Source organism: Anomaloglossus baeobatrachus, chromosome 4, assembly GCF_048569485.1.
Source record: "Anomaloglossus baeobatrachus isolate aAnoBae1 chromosome 4, aAnoBae1.hap1, whole genome shotgun sequence".
In the NCBI taxonomy this organism is placed as follows: Eukaryota; Metazoa; Chordata; class Amphibia; order Anura; family Aromobatidae; genus Anomaloglossus; species Anomaloglossus baeobatrachus.
In genome coordinates this window covers 564,028,733-564,048,629 of record NC_134356.1, presented here as the reverse complement: position 1 = coordinate 564,048,629, position 19,897 = coordinate 564,028,733, and the positions used below count along the sequence as shown (strand labels likewise).

Genomic DNA, 19,897 nt, shown 5'->3' with positions numbered 1-19,897 from the left:
AGCCAGATAAAGCCATACGGCTGAAGGCTGGTATTCTCAGGATGGGGAGCTCCACGTTATGGGGAGCCCCCCAGCCTAACAATATCAGCCAACAGCCGTCCAGAATTGCCGCATACATTATATGCGACAGTTCTGGGACTGTACCCGGCTCTTCCCGATTTGCCCTGGTGCGTTGGCAAATCGGGGTAATAAGGAGTTATTGGCAGCCCATAGCTGCCAATAAGTCCTAGATTAATCATGTCAGGCGTCTATGAGACACCCTCCATGATTAATCTGTAAATTACAGTAAATAAACACACAGACCCGAAAAAATCCTTTATTAGAAATAAAAAATACAAACATATACCCTGGTTCACCACTTTAATAAGCCCGAAAAAGCCCTCCAAGTCCGGCGGAATCCAGGATGGTCCAGCGTCGCTTCCAGCGCTGCAGCCTTCAGTCGTATGGCTTTATCTGGCTGGTTTTAAAATTGGGGGGGGACCGCACGCCGTTTTTTTTAATTATTTAATTATTTATTTCACTACACAGTATAGACACGCCCACCGGCTGCTGTGATTAGGTGCAGTGTGACACCTGTCACTCAGCGTGGGGGCTTGTCTCACTGTAACCAATCATAGGCGCCGGTGGGCGGGGATAGCAGGGAATACGAGATTGTTTAATGGGCGGCCGGCTTTTTCAAAATAGTAAAAGCCGCCGGAGCAGTGTGAACGCCGTGCAGCGCCGGGGATCGGGGATCGGTGAGTATGAGAGAGGGGGATAGACTGACATGGACAGAGAGTGAGGGACAGAGATAGTGACCGACTGACAGAGATTAGTGAATGACAGACATTGTGAGGCGCTTCAGAATGCAGCTTTTCAGCTGCGCTCTGAAGTGGACCTTTTTTAAGCTGCGGTGCAGAGCGCACACCTGCGCACATAGCATCAGACACCAAAATCGTATGAGGGATGTCACACGTTACAATTGACTAGGTTCGTGCAACAAAACGCTCAATTCTAGATAAAGATACGATGTGTTTGCGATCAACGGTTTTGCGTTCAATCCTGATTGCACGTAGGTGTCACACGCAGATACCTCACAAACGATGCCGGATGTGCGTCACTTACAACTTGACCCCAACGACGGATTGTGAGATATATTGAAGCGTGTGTAGCGGGCTTAATTCTACCTTCAATATTAAGCCCTGATCACATCTGGATCACAGGTTTTGTCAGTAATTGAACCTACTCACCACCACTATAAATCAGTCTACTTCATCAGGAACCATTGGTGTCCAATGGGTGACAGATTGGTCATGGTTTTTGGTGTTTGTTTAAATGGAAGCTATTATCAGAAAATGGCAAGTGTGTAAATCAGGATTTTCTGTTATGTGTTTTTTTAATGATTGTAAATGTATCTTTTCTTATTATTTCATGATCTTAATTAAACAAAAAATATTCATCTCACAATTTTTACTCCGATTACTGATGCTTTTTTAAACTCATACTTCCTGTCGTTTTAGGAAGAGTTTTCAAAAGGCTCCTTATCATCAGAGGCAGGATTACAATGACAGGTAACACTTCAATACACAGCTGACAAACAATCCACCAATCACAATGGCCATTGTCACAGGTGACCCTGCTCCCTCTCCCTTTACAATGACATGCTCATCAGATGCTTTCCTACAATATAGGGATAGTCAGATCCCATTGTGTCTAAGGGGCACGTTACACGCTACGATATATCTAACGATATGTCGTTGGGGTCACGTCGTTAGTGACGCACATCCGGCATCGTTTGACATATCGTAGCATGTGACAGCTACAAGCGACTGTGAACGAGCAAATATATTCACCTTATCGTTGCTCGTTGACACGTCGCTCATTTTCAAAAAATCGATCGTCCTTCTACGTGCCAGTTGTTCATTGTTCCCGAAGCAGCACATATCGCTCCTTGTGACACCCCGGGAACGATGAACTGCAGCTTACCTGCATCCGGCAATACGGAAGGAAGGAGGTGGGTGGGATGTTATGTCCCGCTCATCTCCGCCCTCCACTTCTATTGGGCGGCCGCTGTGTGACATCGCTGTGACGCCGAACGTCCCTCCCCCTTCAGGAAGAGGATGTTCGCCGCCCACAGCAAGGTCGTTCGGGAGGTAAGTACGTGTGACGGGGTTAACCACTTTGTGCGACACGGGCAACAAATTGCCCGTAATGCACAAACGATGGGGGCGGGTGCGATCGCACATGTGAACGCACAATAAATCGACGCGTGTAATGGCCCTTTTGGCCTGTTTCAGACATCAGTGATTCTGATACGTATGTGCTAGTTTTTATAAGTACCAGAATCACGGACATACGCAGACCTATTATAATCAATTGGTCTGCGCACACATCAGTGATTTTTCACTAACTATGTCTCCGTGCGGCGTATACGTGTGTCCGTGATTGCCGCACGGAGACATGTCCGTTTTTTTCTGGCATCACTGATGTCCCACGGACCACACTATGGTGTGTTTCGTGAAATACGTACCAGAAAAACACGTACATTGAAAATAAAAGGCTTTTTTAACTCACCCGTCTCCAGCGACGCTGTATTCGGCAGCTGCTCTCTGCTTCTTCCTGGCCGGCTTATTATGGCATGCATATTCATGTATGCAGCCACAGCCGACCCGGAAGTAGCTGCAGCGGGGGCAGAAACACAGCAGAGTCGGAGAGTTCAGCACCATGGACAGCAGGAACGGGACAGGTGAGTTTATCTCCATGTGTAATCACGGAGTACGGATCACGTATCACGGATTGAACATGTACACATAGGGACATAGGCGTTTGTAACATGTCAGTGAAAACGTCTGTGTTTTACACTGATGTGTGAAACAGGTCTAATGTACATGTGTTGTTTACTGAAATAGGAAGTTAAAGAGATTGCCACTACATTGATAGCTGATCGGCTGGGGTCCCACACCCCCGCCAATCAGTTGTTCCCGATGCTGGCGGCAGCAGCAGGCAGCTGGAAATAATCAGTTCTGGAGCTGGTCAGTCTTCTGATAGTGGCCATGTACTGCACACCTTATACCCATTCAAATCTATAGGAGGCAGATATGAAGTACCTGGCCACAGTCACTTTTAGTTGACGAGAGCTGAAACTGAGCATTTCCAGCCTCTAGAGCAGCTGATCGGTGGGGGTGCTGGACTATCAGACATTGATGACCTATCCTTTGGATAAGTCATCAATGTAAAAGTAGTGGACAACCGCTTTAGGGGTGCTTCACACATAGCGAGATCGCTACCGAAATCGCTGCTACGGCACGGTTTTGGTGACGCAACAGTGACCTCATTAGCGATCTTGCTGTGTGTGACACTGAGCAGCGATCTGGCCCCTGCTGCGAGATCGCTGCTCGTTACACACAGCCCTGGTTCGTTTTCGTCAAAGGTGCTCTCCCGCTGTGACACACAGATCGCTGTGTGTGACAGCGAGAGAGCGACGAAATGAAGCGAGCAGGGAGCAGGAGCCGGCATCTGGCAGGTGCGGTAAACTGTAACCAGGGTAAACATCGGGTAACCAAGGTGGTTACCCGATATTTACCTTAGTTACCAGCCTCCGCAGCTCTCACGCTGCCTGTGCTGCCGGCTCCGGCTCTCTGCACATGTAGCTGCAGTACACATCGGGTTAATTAACCCGATGTGTACTGTAGCTAGGAGAGCAAGGAGCCAGCGCTAAGCAGTGTGCGCGGCTCCCTGCTCTCTGCACATGTAGCTGCAGTAGACATCGGGTTAATTAACCCGATGTGTGCTGTAGCTAGGAGAGCAAGGAGCCAGCGCTAAGCATTGTGCGTGGCTCCCTGCTCTTGCGGTTATGATCGCTGCTTCGGCTGCTGTGTTTGACAGCTAAGCAGCGATCATAACAGCGACTTACAAGGTCGCTGTTACGTCACAGAAAATGGTGACGTAACAGCGACCTCGTTGTCGCTGTCGCTTAGTGTGAACCAGCCCTTAAAGTCTAAAATATCCCGAATGGTCAGTATATTTAACACAATGGCCCAATATAAACAATAGATCATTTTCTGAAGATAGTTTATCTCTAAACAACGATATAAGCCATTTAATGGCGACCTATTATCTGCCCTATTATAAGGCAGCCTGCATTCTTCTTAAAGTCTTACAGCAAATTATCTGATTTCCTCATCATGAACCTGTTCTGTTTTTGAATCACCCCTCATAATGAAATGTGATAGTAATACTTATTAATATAAATTAATGTCAAATTTATGCCAATTATCCTTCCCCATCATTGCGATCTGCTTTTTCTACTCAATGAGTTATTGTTGTGTGAGGACTTCTTCTTTAGGCAAAATCTGTTTTTATTATTGGATCAATGTGGAGTTAGGGGTACTTTGCACGCTGCAACATCGCTACTGCAATCTCGTCGGCGTCAAATCGAAAGTGACGCACATCCGGCACCGGTAACGACGTTGCAACGTGTAAAGCCTAGATGCGCCGATAAACGATCGCAAAAGCATCGTAAATTGGTGATCTGTGTAGTGTCAGTCATTTTCATAATGTCGCACCAATAGGAGATACAATGTTGTTCCTCGTACCTGCGGCAGCACACATCGCTGTGTGTGAAGCCGCAGGAGCGAGGAACATCTCCTTACCTGCCTCTACCGACTATGCGGAAGAAAGGAGGTGGGAGGGATGTTTACGTCCCGCTCATCTCCGTCCCTCTGCTTCATTTGGCCACCTTACGTGTGACGATGCTGTGACGCCGCACGACCCGCCCCCTTAGGAAGGAGGCGGGTCGCCGGCCAGAGCGACGTCGCAGGGCAGGTAAGTGCCTGTGAAGCTGCCGCAGCGATAATGTTTGCTACGGCAGCTATCACAAGATATCGCATGTGCGACGGGGGCTGGTACTATCGCGCTCGGCATCGCAAGCATCGGCTAGCAATGTCGCAGCGTGCAACATACCCCTAACAGAGTCCATGTGCTACCAAAGTGGGTAATATGGATCAATTAGGGTATTTAATATTCTGTATGTATCATTCGATATAGAAAAATGGAAGATGATTTCTTGCTGCAAGAAGATGTGATGTCTTAAGATTATTTTTTTTTACCTCGCTGTCAAAAACTTGAAGCTGGGTGTGCAGTATCTGAATGTAGCGATCTTTCCACAGTCCCAACAGTCCACTAGTTTTCTTCAACCAACCAGATTTGTGGATCACTTTAGATCCTGGAGGAGAAACGCTGCTTCCGTTCACACCCTTAAAGAAAAATATACAACTTGTTAGATGTTCTGGGAAGGAGAAACTGATTTCACCAATGGTTATGATTAGTTAATACAGTCTACTACTATGATCAGAAGAAAATGATTTAAATTATAACAGATATACAAATAAAATAAAGTTTGTATTATTGCCAACGCCTTCAAAATGACATGTAGAATATATGAGCTACGAGCCGCGACATTGATCTAAAGTTGGTTACGTGGCCCGAGTTTGTTCAATGACCTTTAAAAATTGGCTTTAAGGAGTACGTTATATGGCTTTGGACAACCATTTTAATTAGTAGGATCTCCCGGAATCTCTTGAAACCAGCAATTATCTGTGGTGAAACCCCACCACTCTGTATAATTTCACCAGTCACTAAAGGAATAAACATTACATGAAGGCCAATGACGTCAATGAGAATGTGTACATTAATCGTCTTTCAGGGCTAGAGATGCTCTTCTGATCAGCTCTATTAATGCCATGTGCCCTAAAGATTCTGTGGACACGGATCATTCTTTAGGCTTTTGCTGATGTTTCTATCATCATGTTGAGAATTGGATGTAATGATTATGTAATATATGCAAATTAGATCTCCTCCAGAAGGAGCAAAACTGTCTCTACCTATAGGTAGGTAAGTTGATGTCCGACCAAATAAAAAGCTTTAAATCATGATTAGGGATCTCAGCCAAAGATGAGACGCCAATCTTGGGACAACACTATTTTGGAGCTTTTGTGCCCTATCATTTCAGAGAAGGTTCTGTTTAGCTGATTGAGATGTTTTTTATGTGGCTCTTGGAAGATATTGGTTCTCCTCATGAAGATCCAACCGTTGTAGGGAGTCTCACATGCAAAGACTCTCAGTGTAAAAAGTAAATGAGTTCAAAATAAAACATAAAACTCCTCAGATGCCTCAAGTAATAAATATTTATTAGTATATGATAAGATAGAGAGGGAAAGACACAAAAAAAGTCAAGAGCCAAGTTCTTTGGAAAATGGAGAACTTTTACTGGACACAGCTATACACAACCTGAAAAATCATAGTTGACAAAGGTGTTCCGATACAAAACAGCATAACACGAAGAACTTAAAGGTACTCTTGGATTTCTCAAGACTTAATGGAAAAGAAAGGAGGATTATAGGAGGAAGAGAGGGAAAAGGAGATGAATATATATATATATATATATATATATATATATATATATATTTACAGTTGAAACCAGAAGTTTACATACACTATCTAAAAAGACACATATGCAGGTTTTCTCACTATCTGACATGAAATCAAAATAAACCTTTCCCATTTTAGGTCGATGAGAAACCAAAATTATTTCATTAGTATTTGGTACCATTGCCCTTAAACTGTAGACTTGGGTGAAACATTTTGGATCTACCTTCACAAGCTTCTCACAATAGTTGGTAGGAATTTGGGCCCATTCCTCCTGACAGAACTAGTGTAACTGAGCCATGTTTGTAGGTCGCCTTGCTTGCAACTGCCTTTTTAGCTTTGCCCATAAATTTTCAATAGGATTGAGATCTGGGATTTGTGATGGCCACTCCAAAATATTGACTGTTATCTTTAAGCCACTTTGTAAACAGTATCCTTCAGGTCATTGTCCATTTAGAAAACCCATTACCGCCCAATATTTAAGTTCCAGGCTGATGTCTTGAGATGTTGCTTCAGTATTGCCACATAATCTTCTTTCCTCGTGATGCCATCTATTTTGTGAAGTGCAGCAGTCCCTCCTGCAGCAAAACAAACTCACAACATGTTGCTGCCACCCCTGTGTTTCACAGTTGGGATGGTGTTCTTAGGGTTCAAAGCTTTTGTAGCACCCCTGAGACCATCAGGGTGCTACAAGGTTCTGCATCCCCACAAGGATGCAGAACCTACTCCCTTAGGGACCCAGGACCCCAGTGCCAGTACCAACAAAAACCCAGGTAATCCCAGTTTTCCCCAACAATCCCCCATACAATCGTACCCAGTTGGGTGGGACCAATGGATGGCCGCCTAGAGGTGGAGTCAATCCAGAGCACTGGTTGACCATGTGTGAGGGCCAGACTGTGGACAGAGAGAACACAGGAAGTCAGTAGTCAGAACTGCAGTTTCTGTGGAGAGTAGTGTGTGGAGAGTTGACTGTAGGAGTGTGAAGGTGGAAGCAAAGTGACATCCTGACTCGAGTTGACAGTGACCTGGTACCCAGGAGAAGTGGTTGTCGGTGGAGTACGGTGAAGTACTCCCAGAACTGCGCACCGACGGGGTACAGGACCCTAGGACAGGAAAGAGCTTCAAGCCGACCTGTTAACACCTGCACAGCATTCCAAGAAGGTAGAGCAGAAAGCAGGTTTCAAAATCCGCGCCAAACCACAAAAAATCCAGATGCCTATCAGTAAATCCTTTCTTCATTTATTTTTTCACAGGTCTACGCGTTTCGAGGACATATCCGTCCTCATCATCAGGACAAAGTGCAAAGAAAGACTTTGACTAGATAGACTAGATAGTCTTTCTTTGCACTTTGTCCTGATGATGAGGACGGATATGTCCTCGAAACGCGTAGACCTGTGAAAAAATAAATGAAGAAAGGATTTACTGATAGGCATCTGGATTTTTTGTGGTTTGGCGCGGATTTTGAAACCTGCTTTCTGCTCTACCTTCTTGGAATACATCTACACTGCGGGACCGCTGCCTTCCACATTTACTACGTGCCTTCATAGGGGTTGTGACTTGCACAACCCTTTCAGGTGAGTGTACTAACCCACACTTGCCCCCACGTGTCATACCGGGTAAGACCCTATTTTGCGCCTTTCTTTCCACAGTTATCCTTAACACCTGCACAGCAAGGAGACCATCAAGCACCTTGCTGATCCTAAAGAATCCAAAGACTCAGTAGCAAAGGGAGAACCGAGGACAGGACCAGAGACTCCAACCCCACAGGGTTCACGCTACTGTCAGGCGTAGAGAAGTGGACAAACCACAGAACGGGGACCCTCAGTTGTTCTATACCATGAGGACCCACTTACCAGGACAGGTGCAGGGGAAGAAGGTATCAGAGAACCAGACAAGCACAGGGACGAAGGTGACCTGGAGGTGAAACCAGCTGACCTCGGGCAACCAGACAACATCTACCAGCAGTGAGTAAACCAGTTGCACTGAACATCTCTGTGGACTCCCTTCTTCTGACGCCCACTGCACCATACACCCTCTGGGGCAAAACCCTACTTGCGGAGGGTCTACCATTCTAGCTGTCAATATCACCAGCCCCAGTCGAGACATTCTGCAGCGGCGGCTCCCTACACTTAGCCGCAACACCGCAAGTGGCGTCACAAGTGAACATTATTTTATTCTCCCCTGTAAATATCCCCATTACAAAAAGGGCCCACGGCCCAGGGCACAGAACCGGGTAACGGCCACCACTGTGACATTCCCAATAGAGACTCTGCCCGGAACCGAGTACCCCATATCCCTGGGTGCTACACTTCTTCCTTTTTCCTCCAAACGTAACAATGGGAATATGAGCGCTACGTTTCTGTAATGTTATATTGGTTTTACATATTATAATACTTGTTGAAACAACAAAATAAAAAAGGATGAGACATAAAATCTGTACAATAAATGTAATATGATATCATCTTGGTTGGTCTAAATTTGAATGTGATTATTTGGAATTGAAAATGAATTTATATGAATATTCTGCCTCATGAAAATAATATATTTTCTTTAAAATAAATGAGCTCTCCTCTAGAAGGAGAAAAAATAAGCAAAAACTCTGTAGGAGTGTGTTCTACGTATGGGTGTCTATGGATTGTCTGATATTTGTAGTCATCTTTCAAATCTCGTATATGGGATTAGACATACTTGAGAAGAGTCCCTGTTTTGCCAGGACAGTCCAGACTGCAAAAGAGTTATGGTTTACCAAAGGGGTGTGTTTGGAGAGGAATTCTTGTTTTTTGGGGGACTAATAATGGGCATTTCTTCACTTAAATGTAATATATTCTGTAGTATAAATGATGGTAAGTATGGTAGTTGCATACAGGTTTTACAAGAGAAGCAATTTTATTGCTTCTGGGGAACCACACCGGATCTTCTCAAGGATAACTAGTACCTAACAAGAACTGTGGACTATACAATCAGATAAAAACTTCAAAGGTTTTTCTCATCTAATGAAAATGTAGACTATGCTAAAAGTCATACTGCCTAAACACAAAGAAGACACCTGACGGTAAATGCTGTGACTAATTCTAATTGCAGAAGCTTAACCACCTAGATGCAATGGTGAGCAGCAACCATGCCATCTAAGCAGCTAGAGAAAAGGGGCCTCTTAAGGGTACTTTGCACACTGCGACATCGCAAGCCGATGCTGCGATGTCGAGCGCGATAGTCCCCGCCCCCGTCGCAGCAGCGATATCTTGTGATTGCTGGCGTAGCGAACATTATCGCTACGCCAGCTTCACATGCACTCACCTGTCCTGCGACGTCGCTCTGGCCGGCGATCCGCCTCCTTCCTAAGGGGGCGGGTCGTGCGGCGTCACATCGACGTCACACGGCAGGCGGCCAATAGCAGCGGAGGGGCGGAGACGAGCAGGATGTAAACATCCCGCCCACCTCCTTCCTTCCGCATTGCAGCCGGGACGCAGGTAGGAGATGTTCCTCGCTCCTGCGGCTTCACACACAGCGATGTGTGCTGCCGCAGGGACGAGGAACTACATCGTACCTGTCGCTGCACCGGAGTTAAATTTGCCGAAAAACACCTCATGAAGCCAGCTCAGTTCTGGAAAAGTATTCTATGGACAGATGAGACAAAGATCAACCTGTACCAGAATGATGGGAATAAAAACGTTTGGAGAAGAAAGGGAACGGCACATGATCCAAGGCACACCACATCCTCTGTAAAACATGGTGGAGGCAACGTGATGGCATAGGCATGTATGGCTTTCAATGGCACTGGGTCACTTGTGTTTATTGATGACATAACAGCAGACAAGAGTAGCCAGATGAATTCTGAAGTGTACCGGGATATACTTTCAGCCCAGATTCAGTCAAATGCCGCAAAGTTGATCGGACGGCGCTTCATAATACAGATGGACAATGACCCCAAGCATACAGCCAAAGCTACCCAGGAGTTCATGAGTGCAAAAAAGTGGAACATTCTGCAATGGTCAAGTCAATCACCAGATCTTAACCCAATTGAGCATGCATTTCACTTGCTTAAATCCAGACTTAAGACGGAAAGACCCACAAACAAGCAAGACCTGAAGGCTGCGGCTGTAAAGGCCTGGCAAAGCATTAAGAAGGAGGAAACCCAGCGTTTGGTGATGTCCATGGGTTCCAGACTTAAGGCAGTGATTGCCTCCAAAGGATTCGCAACAAAATATTGAAAATAAAAATATTTTGTTTGGGTTTGGTTTATTTGTCCAATTACTTTTGACCTCCTAAAATGTGGAGTGTTTGTAAAGAAATGTGTACAATTCCTACAATTTCTATCAGATATTTTTGTTCAAACCTTCAAATTAAATGTTACAATCTGCACTTGAATTCTGTTGTAGAGGTTTCATTTCAAATCCAATGTGGTGGCATGCAGAGCCCAACTCGCGAAAATTGTGTCACTGTCCAAATATTTCTGGACCTAACTGTATGTACAGAGCCGGATACCTGACCCTAGGTATCCCTAGTGCTGGGCCCTAAATAGGGAATGGATGGGATGAGCTCTTCCTCAAACCCACTAAACAAATATAACAAGGGGGACACACGGGGAAAAGCATGAACTACTTATCTACAGATGACTCAGGTAGGAGTTCAGCAGTTTTCAGCAACAATACCACAGAGGAGTACAAGCCACCTGCTTGCAACCTCGGCTTGAAGGAACTGAAAAATATTACCAGCACCAGTCCAAAGGAAGGAAGGGGTATTTAAACACCAAGAGAATACTGATGATCAACAGCTGGGTGGAAGTCAAGCTCTTGCTGCGTCCAAAAGGGAGAGAGATGAATCCAGCAGAAAAGCTCCCTATACACATGAATACCAACAGCAGGAACAATGAAAAGTCAGGGAGCATTCTGTGCAGCCAGATGCTGTTGCCTTCTATGGCCAGAAGCCACATGACTGTCTGTCACCCGTGACACACCCATGACACATAGGAAAAGGACAACCTGAAGACCAAATTTAAAAAAAATGTTCCGCTTCATCCTCTCTAATTGCATACAATTTGGCATATTCATAGGTTTGTCTCATAAGAGACACACATATACCTAATTTGGACATGAATGTCCTATAACATCCTCAACCAGATTACCGATTTGCTACCAAAAATGTGGCAGGACCACCAAATGTGGCATATTTTACTTTTCTATGGAACAATCTTAACCCCTTAACGACCGCGGGCCGTAAAATTACGTCCTAAAGGACATAATCTTACTGCCCGCGGTCCTCCGGCGGCAGCATGCCGCGATCGGCACACATCTCAGCTGATTTTCACAGCTGAGATGTGTGCCTGCTAGGCACGAGCAGAATCGTTATCTGCTCGTGCCGATTAACCCCTTATAATGGCGCTGTCAATACATGACAGCGCCATTATAAGCGCAATCGCGGTAAAGTTTTACTTACCGCCGAAACCGGAAGTCACGTGACGCGATCACGTGACTCCCGATAGTTGTCATGGTAGTACAGGGTCATGTGATGACTCCTGTACTACACATGAATTGGTTTCACTTTCGCTGTGCCCGGGGCACAGCAAAAGAGAAAGACAGCGTATCTGCTGTTTACAGCCTTCCAGCTGTGATCAGCAGATACTGCAGAGCGATCGGAATGCTGATCGCAATAGCCCCCTAGGGGGACTAGTAAAATAAAAAAAAAAAGTAAAAAAAAAAGTTTTAAAAAATTAAAAAAAAACAAAAAAACCTAAAAGTTCAAATCACCCCCCATTCGCCCCATTAAAAATTAAAGGGTTAAAAAAATAAAAAATATACACACATTTGGTATCGCCGCGTTCAGAAACGCCCGATCTATCAAAATATAAAATCAATTAATCTGATCAGTAAACGGCGTAGCGGCAAAAAAATTCCAAACGCCAAAACGACGTTTTTTTGTCGCCACAACTTTTGCGCAAAATGCAATAAGAGGCGATCAAAACGTAGCATCTGCGCAAAAATGGTACCGTTAAAAACGTCAGCTCGAGACGCAAAAAATAAGCCGTCATTGAGCCTAAGATCCCGAAAAATGAGAACGCTACGGGTCACGGAATATGGCGTAAAACGTGCGCCACTTTTTTCGGACAAACTTCCGATTTTTTTTTAACCCCTTATATAAAAGTAAACCTATACATGTTTGGTGTCTACGAACTCGCACTGACCTGAGGCATCACACCCACACATCAGTTTTACCATATAGTGAACACAGTGAATAAAATATCTCAAAAACCATAGTGCTATCGCACTTTTTTTGCAATTTTTCAGCATTTGGAATTTTTTTGCCATTTTCTAGTACACAATATGGTAAAACTGATGGTTTCATTTAAAAGTACAGCTCGTTCCGCAAAAAATGAGCCCTCACATGACCATATTGACTGAAAAATAAAAAAGTTACGTCTCTCAGAAAAAGAATGGCGAAAAAAAAAAACGGAAAGCGAAAAATCGGCCGGTCGTGAAAGGGTTAAAAGCAAAGTTAGGAACAGATGGGCAAAATTGGGAACAGAAGGGTAAAGCGATTTAGTTGCCATGTTACAATTTCTATGATGTATTTTGAGTAATGTTAATTATCATCAATGACACCTTGCCTCCTACCCATACTGAACGTTTCGCAGCATATGCACCACTTTTGCAGGGTGAGTGTGCAGTGGATATTCTCTTCACATTGTGCCATGAATGGTAACTTCTTATCAGGAGGTGGGTGAGTTATGGTATTGAATAATAAAGATATTCTAGCTTCTATTAGAGGGTTTAAAAAAGAGAATATTTTAGGACTCTCAAAGTCACTGATGGAAGAGGATGACATTGCTCAATTTAGAAAGTGAAGTTCAATTTCCATGAACTAAAAAGTCATGAAGTTTTGAAAAACCTGCCCTCCACTTCCACAACAGGTTTTCCAAGAGAAGACCCGTGGGAACAATGGACTTGAAATGAATGGGGATGCAAACTAGTGCTTTCAGAATATACGTAAACCGCACTGCCCTCCCGAGTTTTTGAACGGTCAGGATGATCTGAGCAGAGGAAGGAAGTCATTTCAGGATCATTTATTTAGACCACAATGGTACTGGTATGGAATAGGGAAATGCCACGCTGAATTTTTTTACGCATTGAGTGCAGTCATACTGGGAGTTAACTAAAGTAAAAGGCATTGTAAGATAATCATGAATGAGCACTGGTTAAAAACATTCGTTTATGATTATCTTGCCGTGTAAACCGGCTCCTGGTTACCCAATGAACGAACAAGATGGCGTTCATCAAGTGGAATGATCGTTATTCAACCATCGTTCTCAGCGGTGCATTGTTCTATGTAAACAAAACTCGCACCGCGATTTTATATAGATCATTCAGTGAGAATCGTTTACTTTGGTCTGCCTGTGAAAACAGTCATTCAAATGACAGCCAATCAGTAAAGGTTTACCAATCCGCCATCCTATCGTGCCGCTGGTTGGTCTGTGTACACGGAACCTTAGTGATGCAATTTTGGCTGCTCAGCCATATTTTACCATGAGTATTTGGAGTTGAGTGTCCCTATACTTATTTATGGAAACACATGACATATTTTTAGATGTGTGGGCACTCCTAATTCTGAAATAACATAAAAATGTCATTTTGATTATAATTATCTTTTAAGTCCATGATGGATATGGAAGGTCCCATCTTCAAAGGGAGCCTGTCCCTTCAAAAAAATGCTAAACTTGTAGATATGGGGTAAATCTGTAGCTTAATTTCATTTTGAACCTGCCAGTGCTATTACTTAGGGGTACTTTGCACGTTGCGACATTGCTACTGCGATATCGTCGGGGTCAAATCGAAAGTGACACACATCCGGCGCCAGTAACGACGTTGCAACGTGTAAAGCCTAGATGCACCGATAAACGATCGCAAAAGCGTCATAAATCAGTGATCTGTGTAGTGTCGGACATTTCCATAATTTCGCTGCAGCGACAGGTATGATGTTCTTCCTCGTTCCTGCGGCAGCACACATCGCTGTGTATGAAGCCGCAGGAGCGAGGAACATCTCCTTACCTGCCTCCACCGGCTATGCGGAAGGAAGAAGGTGGGCGGGATGTTTACGTCCCGCTCATCTCCGCCCCTCCGCTTCTATTGGCCGCCTGCCGTGTGACGCCGCATGACTCGCCCCCTTAGGAAGGAGGGATTGTTCGCCGGCAAGAGCGACGTCGCAGGGCAGGTAAATGCATATGAAGCTGCCGTAGCGATAATGTTCGCTATGGCAGCTATCACAAGATATCGCATGTGTGACGGGGGCGGGTACTATCGCGCTCGGCATCGCTATCATCGGCTAGCGATGTCGCAGAGTGCAAAGTACCCCTTAGAGCCCCTCTGCTGGGATTAACTTTATTCCTCCCGACCGCATTCAGCTTCCAGTCACAAGGGTGGCACCAATGTGGGGTCAGTCACTGCTCAGTGTATAGTGAATGGTGGCTGTAACTGCACCACCAACACTGACTGACAACTACCTCATCATTAGTATAGTGGCCACTGTTACAGCCATCGCTCACTAAGTGCCACTGCCACCTCTATTATTGTAAATTGAACACTGCCAGGAGGAATAAAGTTCATTTTCTCCCGGCAGTGGGCCGTAAGTGCAAGCGCTGGGCAGGTTCAAAACGCTATTAACATGCAGATTAACCCAATATTCGCATGTTAATAGCGTTTTCTAACATGGCAGGTGTTTCACAGTCTGATGTGATCTCGGGAGGACCTGAGATTAGGAAGTCACAGGGTGTTGTTTATCGCAGGTCCAATTTAGTGCTCTCTCGTCGTTTACCGAGTTGGAGCTTATTTAATTCCTTCTGGTACTGAAGGGGTTAACGTTCTTTTCTATCCTGCAGTGATCTAACAGGTAGTTATAGCCTCAGCTGCAGACACTGCTTTTTGCTATAAATATCCACTCCTCACTCTTTCCTATGTTGGCTATAGCCCACATCTATGCTGTCCACTTGGAAAAAGTCAGTCTCTGGAGAAAGCTGAGATGTTGCTTCAGTTGCAGCTGAGAAGTTACTGCTGGAGTGTTATTTGTTGTGTCTTTCCCCATCTGTTTGTCTTTCCTACCTTGTGTTGTCTTATTGCAGTGGCTAGGCTAGTGTCTCGCTGGCCTTTACTAGTCAGGATGAGTTCAAGGTCAGCAAGGACCTAGGGACGTGATCGACACAGAGGGAAAGGCCCCTCTAGGAACGTTTGGGCGTGCAGTGGTCAGCCTCAGGACAGTGTTAGGAGGTGATATAGCTCCCCTCTCAGGTTCCCTTGAAGATTATCTTGTTTGGTCTTGTATAGTCCAAGATAAATAGATGATGAATGAAGTTTATCTATAGAGTCTGGCATATACCGTATGTTCCTAAATAGTGTAAGCACCAATGGGGTTTTATGAAACTACAGTAGGAATGATAGATATTGGGCAAGCCCAAGGTGTTCAATTGGGAGTTTGATATGCCAAATAATTAGGGGAATCCAATACGATTAAGTACACCAAACAGATATATCCATGAGATTATGTCAAAGCAAAGTATTTCAATATATAAAGGCAGGAGCATTGCAGGAATAACATTGGTCATCATGTCCACGAATTCTGGAGACATATTCTTCCATTCAGTAGATGACTGTAAATTTTAACAATCTGAAGAGTTAAGATAAGGCCGGATTCACACTTGCGAGAGACTCGCATGAGTCTCGCATCCCATCACCCGACATGGCCGCACACTCTCCTGACAGGAGCGGATCGGCTGTATGTATTTATTTCTATGCAGCTGGCCCGCTCCTATCCGGAGAGTGTGCAGCCGTGCTGGGTGATGCGATGCAAGACTCGCGCGAGTCTCTCGCAAGTGTGAATCCGGCCAAAGAGTGATTTTTTTTTCATATTATGAGGCTGAAAGCCCTCAGATCTTGGTGCTTGCTTACATTTAGACGATTTACAACATTTTCTACTTCTTCAGTAATCTTAGTGTGTGGGCTTCGTGGGAGAGGTTGAAGAGAAATATTTATCAGAAGTGTCATGAGACTGTTTTATCTGAATGTTATGTACTTAATTTATTTTCTGATGGGAGTCAGCACCTGAGCTAGAAGCCCAGAGGGATTTCAGTCACATTCATAAGTTGCTTTTTCTTTGTGGTTTAACAGAACTGCAAATTGATATCTTTTATTAATTTCTATACATATAGGCCCTGGTTCATCAATTGCAGGGCTTTTTTTTAACCACTTTTCTTTTTTTCTCTTCAGGTATGTGCTGACATTTATTGCGCCAAATCTATCAAAATGGTGCATGTGTAGCGCCCCACGGGGCAGGCGCATTTAACCTACTCGTCGCTGGGCCGTCGACTGTCGTCGTCACGGGCAGCCTAGCCCAGCTCCATTGCTCCGAGGCGTACAGAAGATGGCAGAGAAGAGATGATGGGGGTAGTGGTGAGGTGTTTGTCGTGACGCCACCTGTGGTAAGAGGCCAGAGAATGGGCCGCCGCTGCTGTCGCTGTCCTCCGGGGCAGATGGTAGTAGCAGCCAGGGATGGTATCGCTCTAAACAGGCAGAGCGGGCCCCGGGGAGGATGAAGAGGGGAGTAGTAATGGCGGTGGGGAGCGGCAGTACAGGTAATAAAGAGTCAGTGTCTATAGCTGCGGTTCCAGGTTGTTTTCTCACTTTTAGTGCGATGCTGCGCACCCAGGTAATACCGGTAACTTGCTATGATTGAACCCAAATCCCTTTAGAGATCATGCCTGTCTGTGGATCCCCTGGCTTGAAGCTACGAGGGGACCCTGGGTTTCACGAAATGTACTTTTGTCCCTATATGCAGGTGCCGCAGTTCCGATGTGGGGCCGACTCGAAGCGAGACCCCAGATCCTCTCTGTGCTGTCGAGTTCTGTGTGGCCAGGGAAGCTTGAAACTTTCCCCGATCCAGGCAGATTCTGGAAAACCAATTTGAAGTATGATCCTCCCTAGGGTCCTGCCGCCCTGTGTGGCGTCGATTCCGTGGGGAGCAGATTCACTCTCCCCACGGCAACCATGGTGAATTTCTCCTCCTTCCCACCAGAGCACCTGTGAGGCACATCTGCTCCACTGCTCTTTGTCACGTGAAAGGGGCGTGTTCAAAATACTATCACGTGACAAAAGGGACGTCATCCCTGGAAGCAGCCCATACAGTCTAGCACTACCCTGAGCAGTGTGACCGCTGGTGAGGTTTGCGCGCTCACGAGATTATGGACGGGTACTTGCTGATAACAATCACAGCCCCGCCCATCATCACTTACCTGCGCACACGTCACCAGCGGTCACACTGCTCAGTCCCGTGAGACTGGCACTGGGCATGCGCGGGGATGGCTGGAGCAGTGGGCGGTGCATCAGCTATGGAAAGGAATGATGGGGGCGGCATATAGGACCAGGAGGCAGAATAACGGAGGCAGAGAGCCCGCCCCCGTGTCACATTTACAGTATCTGAATACAAAAAGGTACCACTTTATAAATTCTTTATTTTGGTCTCACATGGGGCACAATAATAACAGGGACCTTTCTAGAATGCAGCCTAGGAGCTGCAGAGGGGGAATCTTTTAGGTTTTGGGGGAAATTTCTGCTGACAGGTTCCCTTTAAACCCGACAGGGCACACCTGTGAATTGAAAACCATTTCCGGTGACTACCTCTTGAAGCTCATCAAGAGAATGCCAAGAGTGTGCAAAGCAGTAATGAAACAAAAGGTGGCCACTTTGAATAACCTAGAATATAAGACATATTTTCAGTTGTTTCACTTTTTTGTTAAGTATTTCATTCCACATGTGTTAATTCATAGTTTTGATGCCTTCATTGTCAATCTACAATTTTCAGATAAAGAAAACTCTTTGAATGAGAAGGTGTGTCCAAACTTTTGGTCTGTACTGTACAAAAAACTACACAAGGGGGCAACTGGAGTGAAAATTTGTGACTTCTTAAACAGTCACAATTGATGATTAACTTAAAACATCTGGAATCATTAAACACTGTCAACAAAGCAGTTAAAAAGGCAAGCAGATAGATTTAAAAAAGGAGCAAATGGGATAATAAATTTGGTGCAAACAAAAAGTGGCGCAAAACACACAAAACTGCGCAAAAAAACAGGTGGCAACGATGAATCGGGGGCAGCAGATTTATTCTGCACAAAAAAGCATGTTTTGGCAGGAAAACAGCTGCTGAAAAATAGCGCATTTTTATGCTTTTTTACATGTTTTTTTTCTATTGAGATAAATACTGCGATTTACAGTACAAGCACAGTGGATGGGATATCTTGTGCCTTGCGAAAGTATTTGGCCCCTTTGAATTTTTCAACCTTTTCCCACATTTCAGGCTTCAAACATAAAGATAAAAATTTTAATGTTATGGTGAAGAATCAACAACAAGTGGGACACAATTGTGAAGTTGAACGAAATTTATTGCTTATTTTAAACTTTTATAAAAAATAATAAACTGAAAATTGGGGTGTGTAATATTTTTTGGCCCCTTTAAGTTAATACTTTGTAGCGTCACCTTTTGCTGCGATTACAGCTGCAAGTCGCTTGGGGTATGTGTCTATCAGGTTTGCACATCGAGAAACTGAAATTCTTGCCTATTCTTCCTTTGCAAATAGCTGGAGCTGAGTGAGGTTGGATGGAGAGCGTTTGTGAACAGCAGTTTTCAGCTCTTTCCACAGATTCTCGATTGGATTCAGGTCTGGACTGTGACTTCGCCATTCTAACACCTGGATATGTTTATTTGTGAACCGTTCCATTGTAGATTTTGCTTTATGTTTGTTATCATTGTCTTGTTGAAAGAAAAAATCTCTTTCCCAGTCTCAGGTCTTTTGCAGAATCCAACAGGTTTTTTTCAAGAATGGTCCTGTATTTGGCTCCATCCATCTTCCCATCAATTTTAACCATCTTCCCTGTCCCTGCTGAAGAAAAGCAGGCCCAAACCATGATGCTGACACCACCATGTTTGAGAGTGGGGATTGTGTGTTCAGGGTGATGAGCTGTGTTGATTTTACGCCAAACATATCATTTGGCATTGTGCCCAAAAAGTTCGATTTTAGTTTCATCTGACCATAGCACCTTCTTCCACATGTTTGGTGTGGCTCCCAGGTGGCTTGTGGAAAACTTTAAACAACACTTTTTATGGATATCTTTGAGAAATGGCTTTCTTCACAGATTTGTGCAGTGTACGACTGATTGTTGTCCTATGGACAGACTCTCCCACCTCAGCTGTAGATCTCTGCAGTTCATCCAGAGTGATCATGGGCCTCTTGGCTGCATCTCTGATCAGTCTTCTCCTTGTTTGAGATGACATTTTTGAGGGACGGCCACGTCTTGGTAGATTTGCAGTGGTATGATACGCCTTCCATTTCAATATGATCGCTTGCACAGTGCTTCTTGAGATGTTTAAAGTTGTGGAAATCTTTTTTTAACCAAATCCAGCTTTAAACTTCTCCACAACAGAATCATGGACCTGCCTGTTGTGTTCCTTGGTCTTC

The 19,897-nt window shown here is 44.7% G+C and overlaps 1 protein-coding gene across 2 annotated transcripts in view; it reads right to left on the bottom strand.

Annotated features, from left to right (window-relative positions):
- PLEKHO2 (pleckstrin homology domain containing O2) overlaps nucleotides 1–19,897 on the bottom strand; it is a 297,712-nt gene that overhangs the window by 24,044 nt on the left and 253,771 nt on the right. For both annotated transcript variants that reach the window (XM_075346017.1, XM_075346018.1), the window contains one exon: nucleotides 5,088–5,234. In XM_075346017.1, the coding sequence (XP_075202132.1) occupies nucleotides 5,088–5,234 (147 nt within the window). The remainder of the gene's footprint in view (nucleotides 1–5,087; nucleotides 5,235–19,897) is intronic.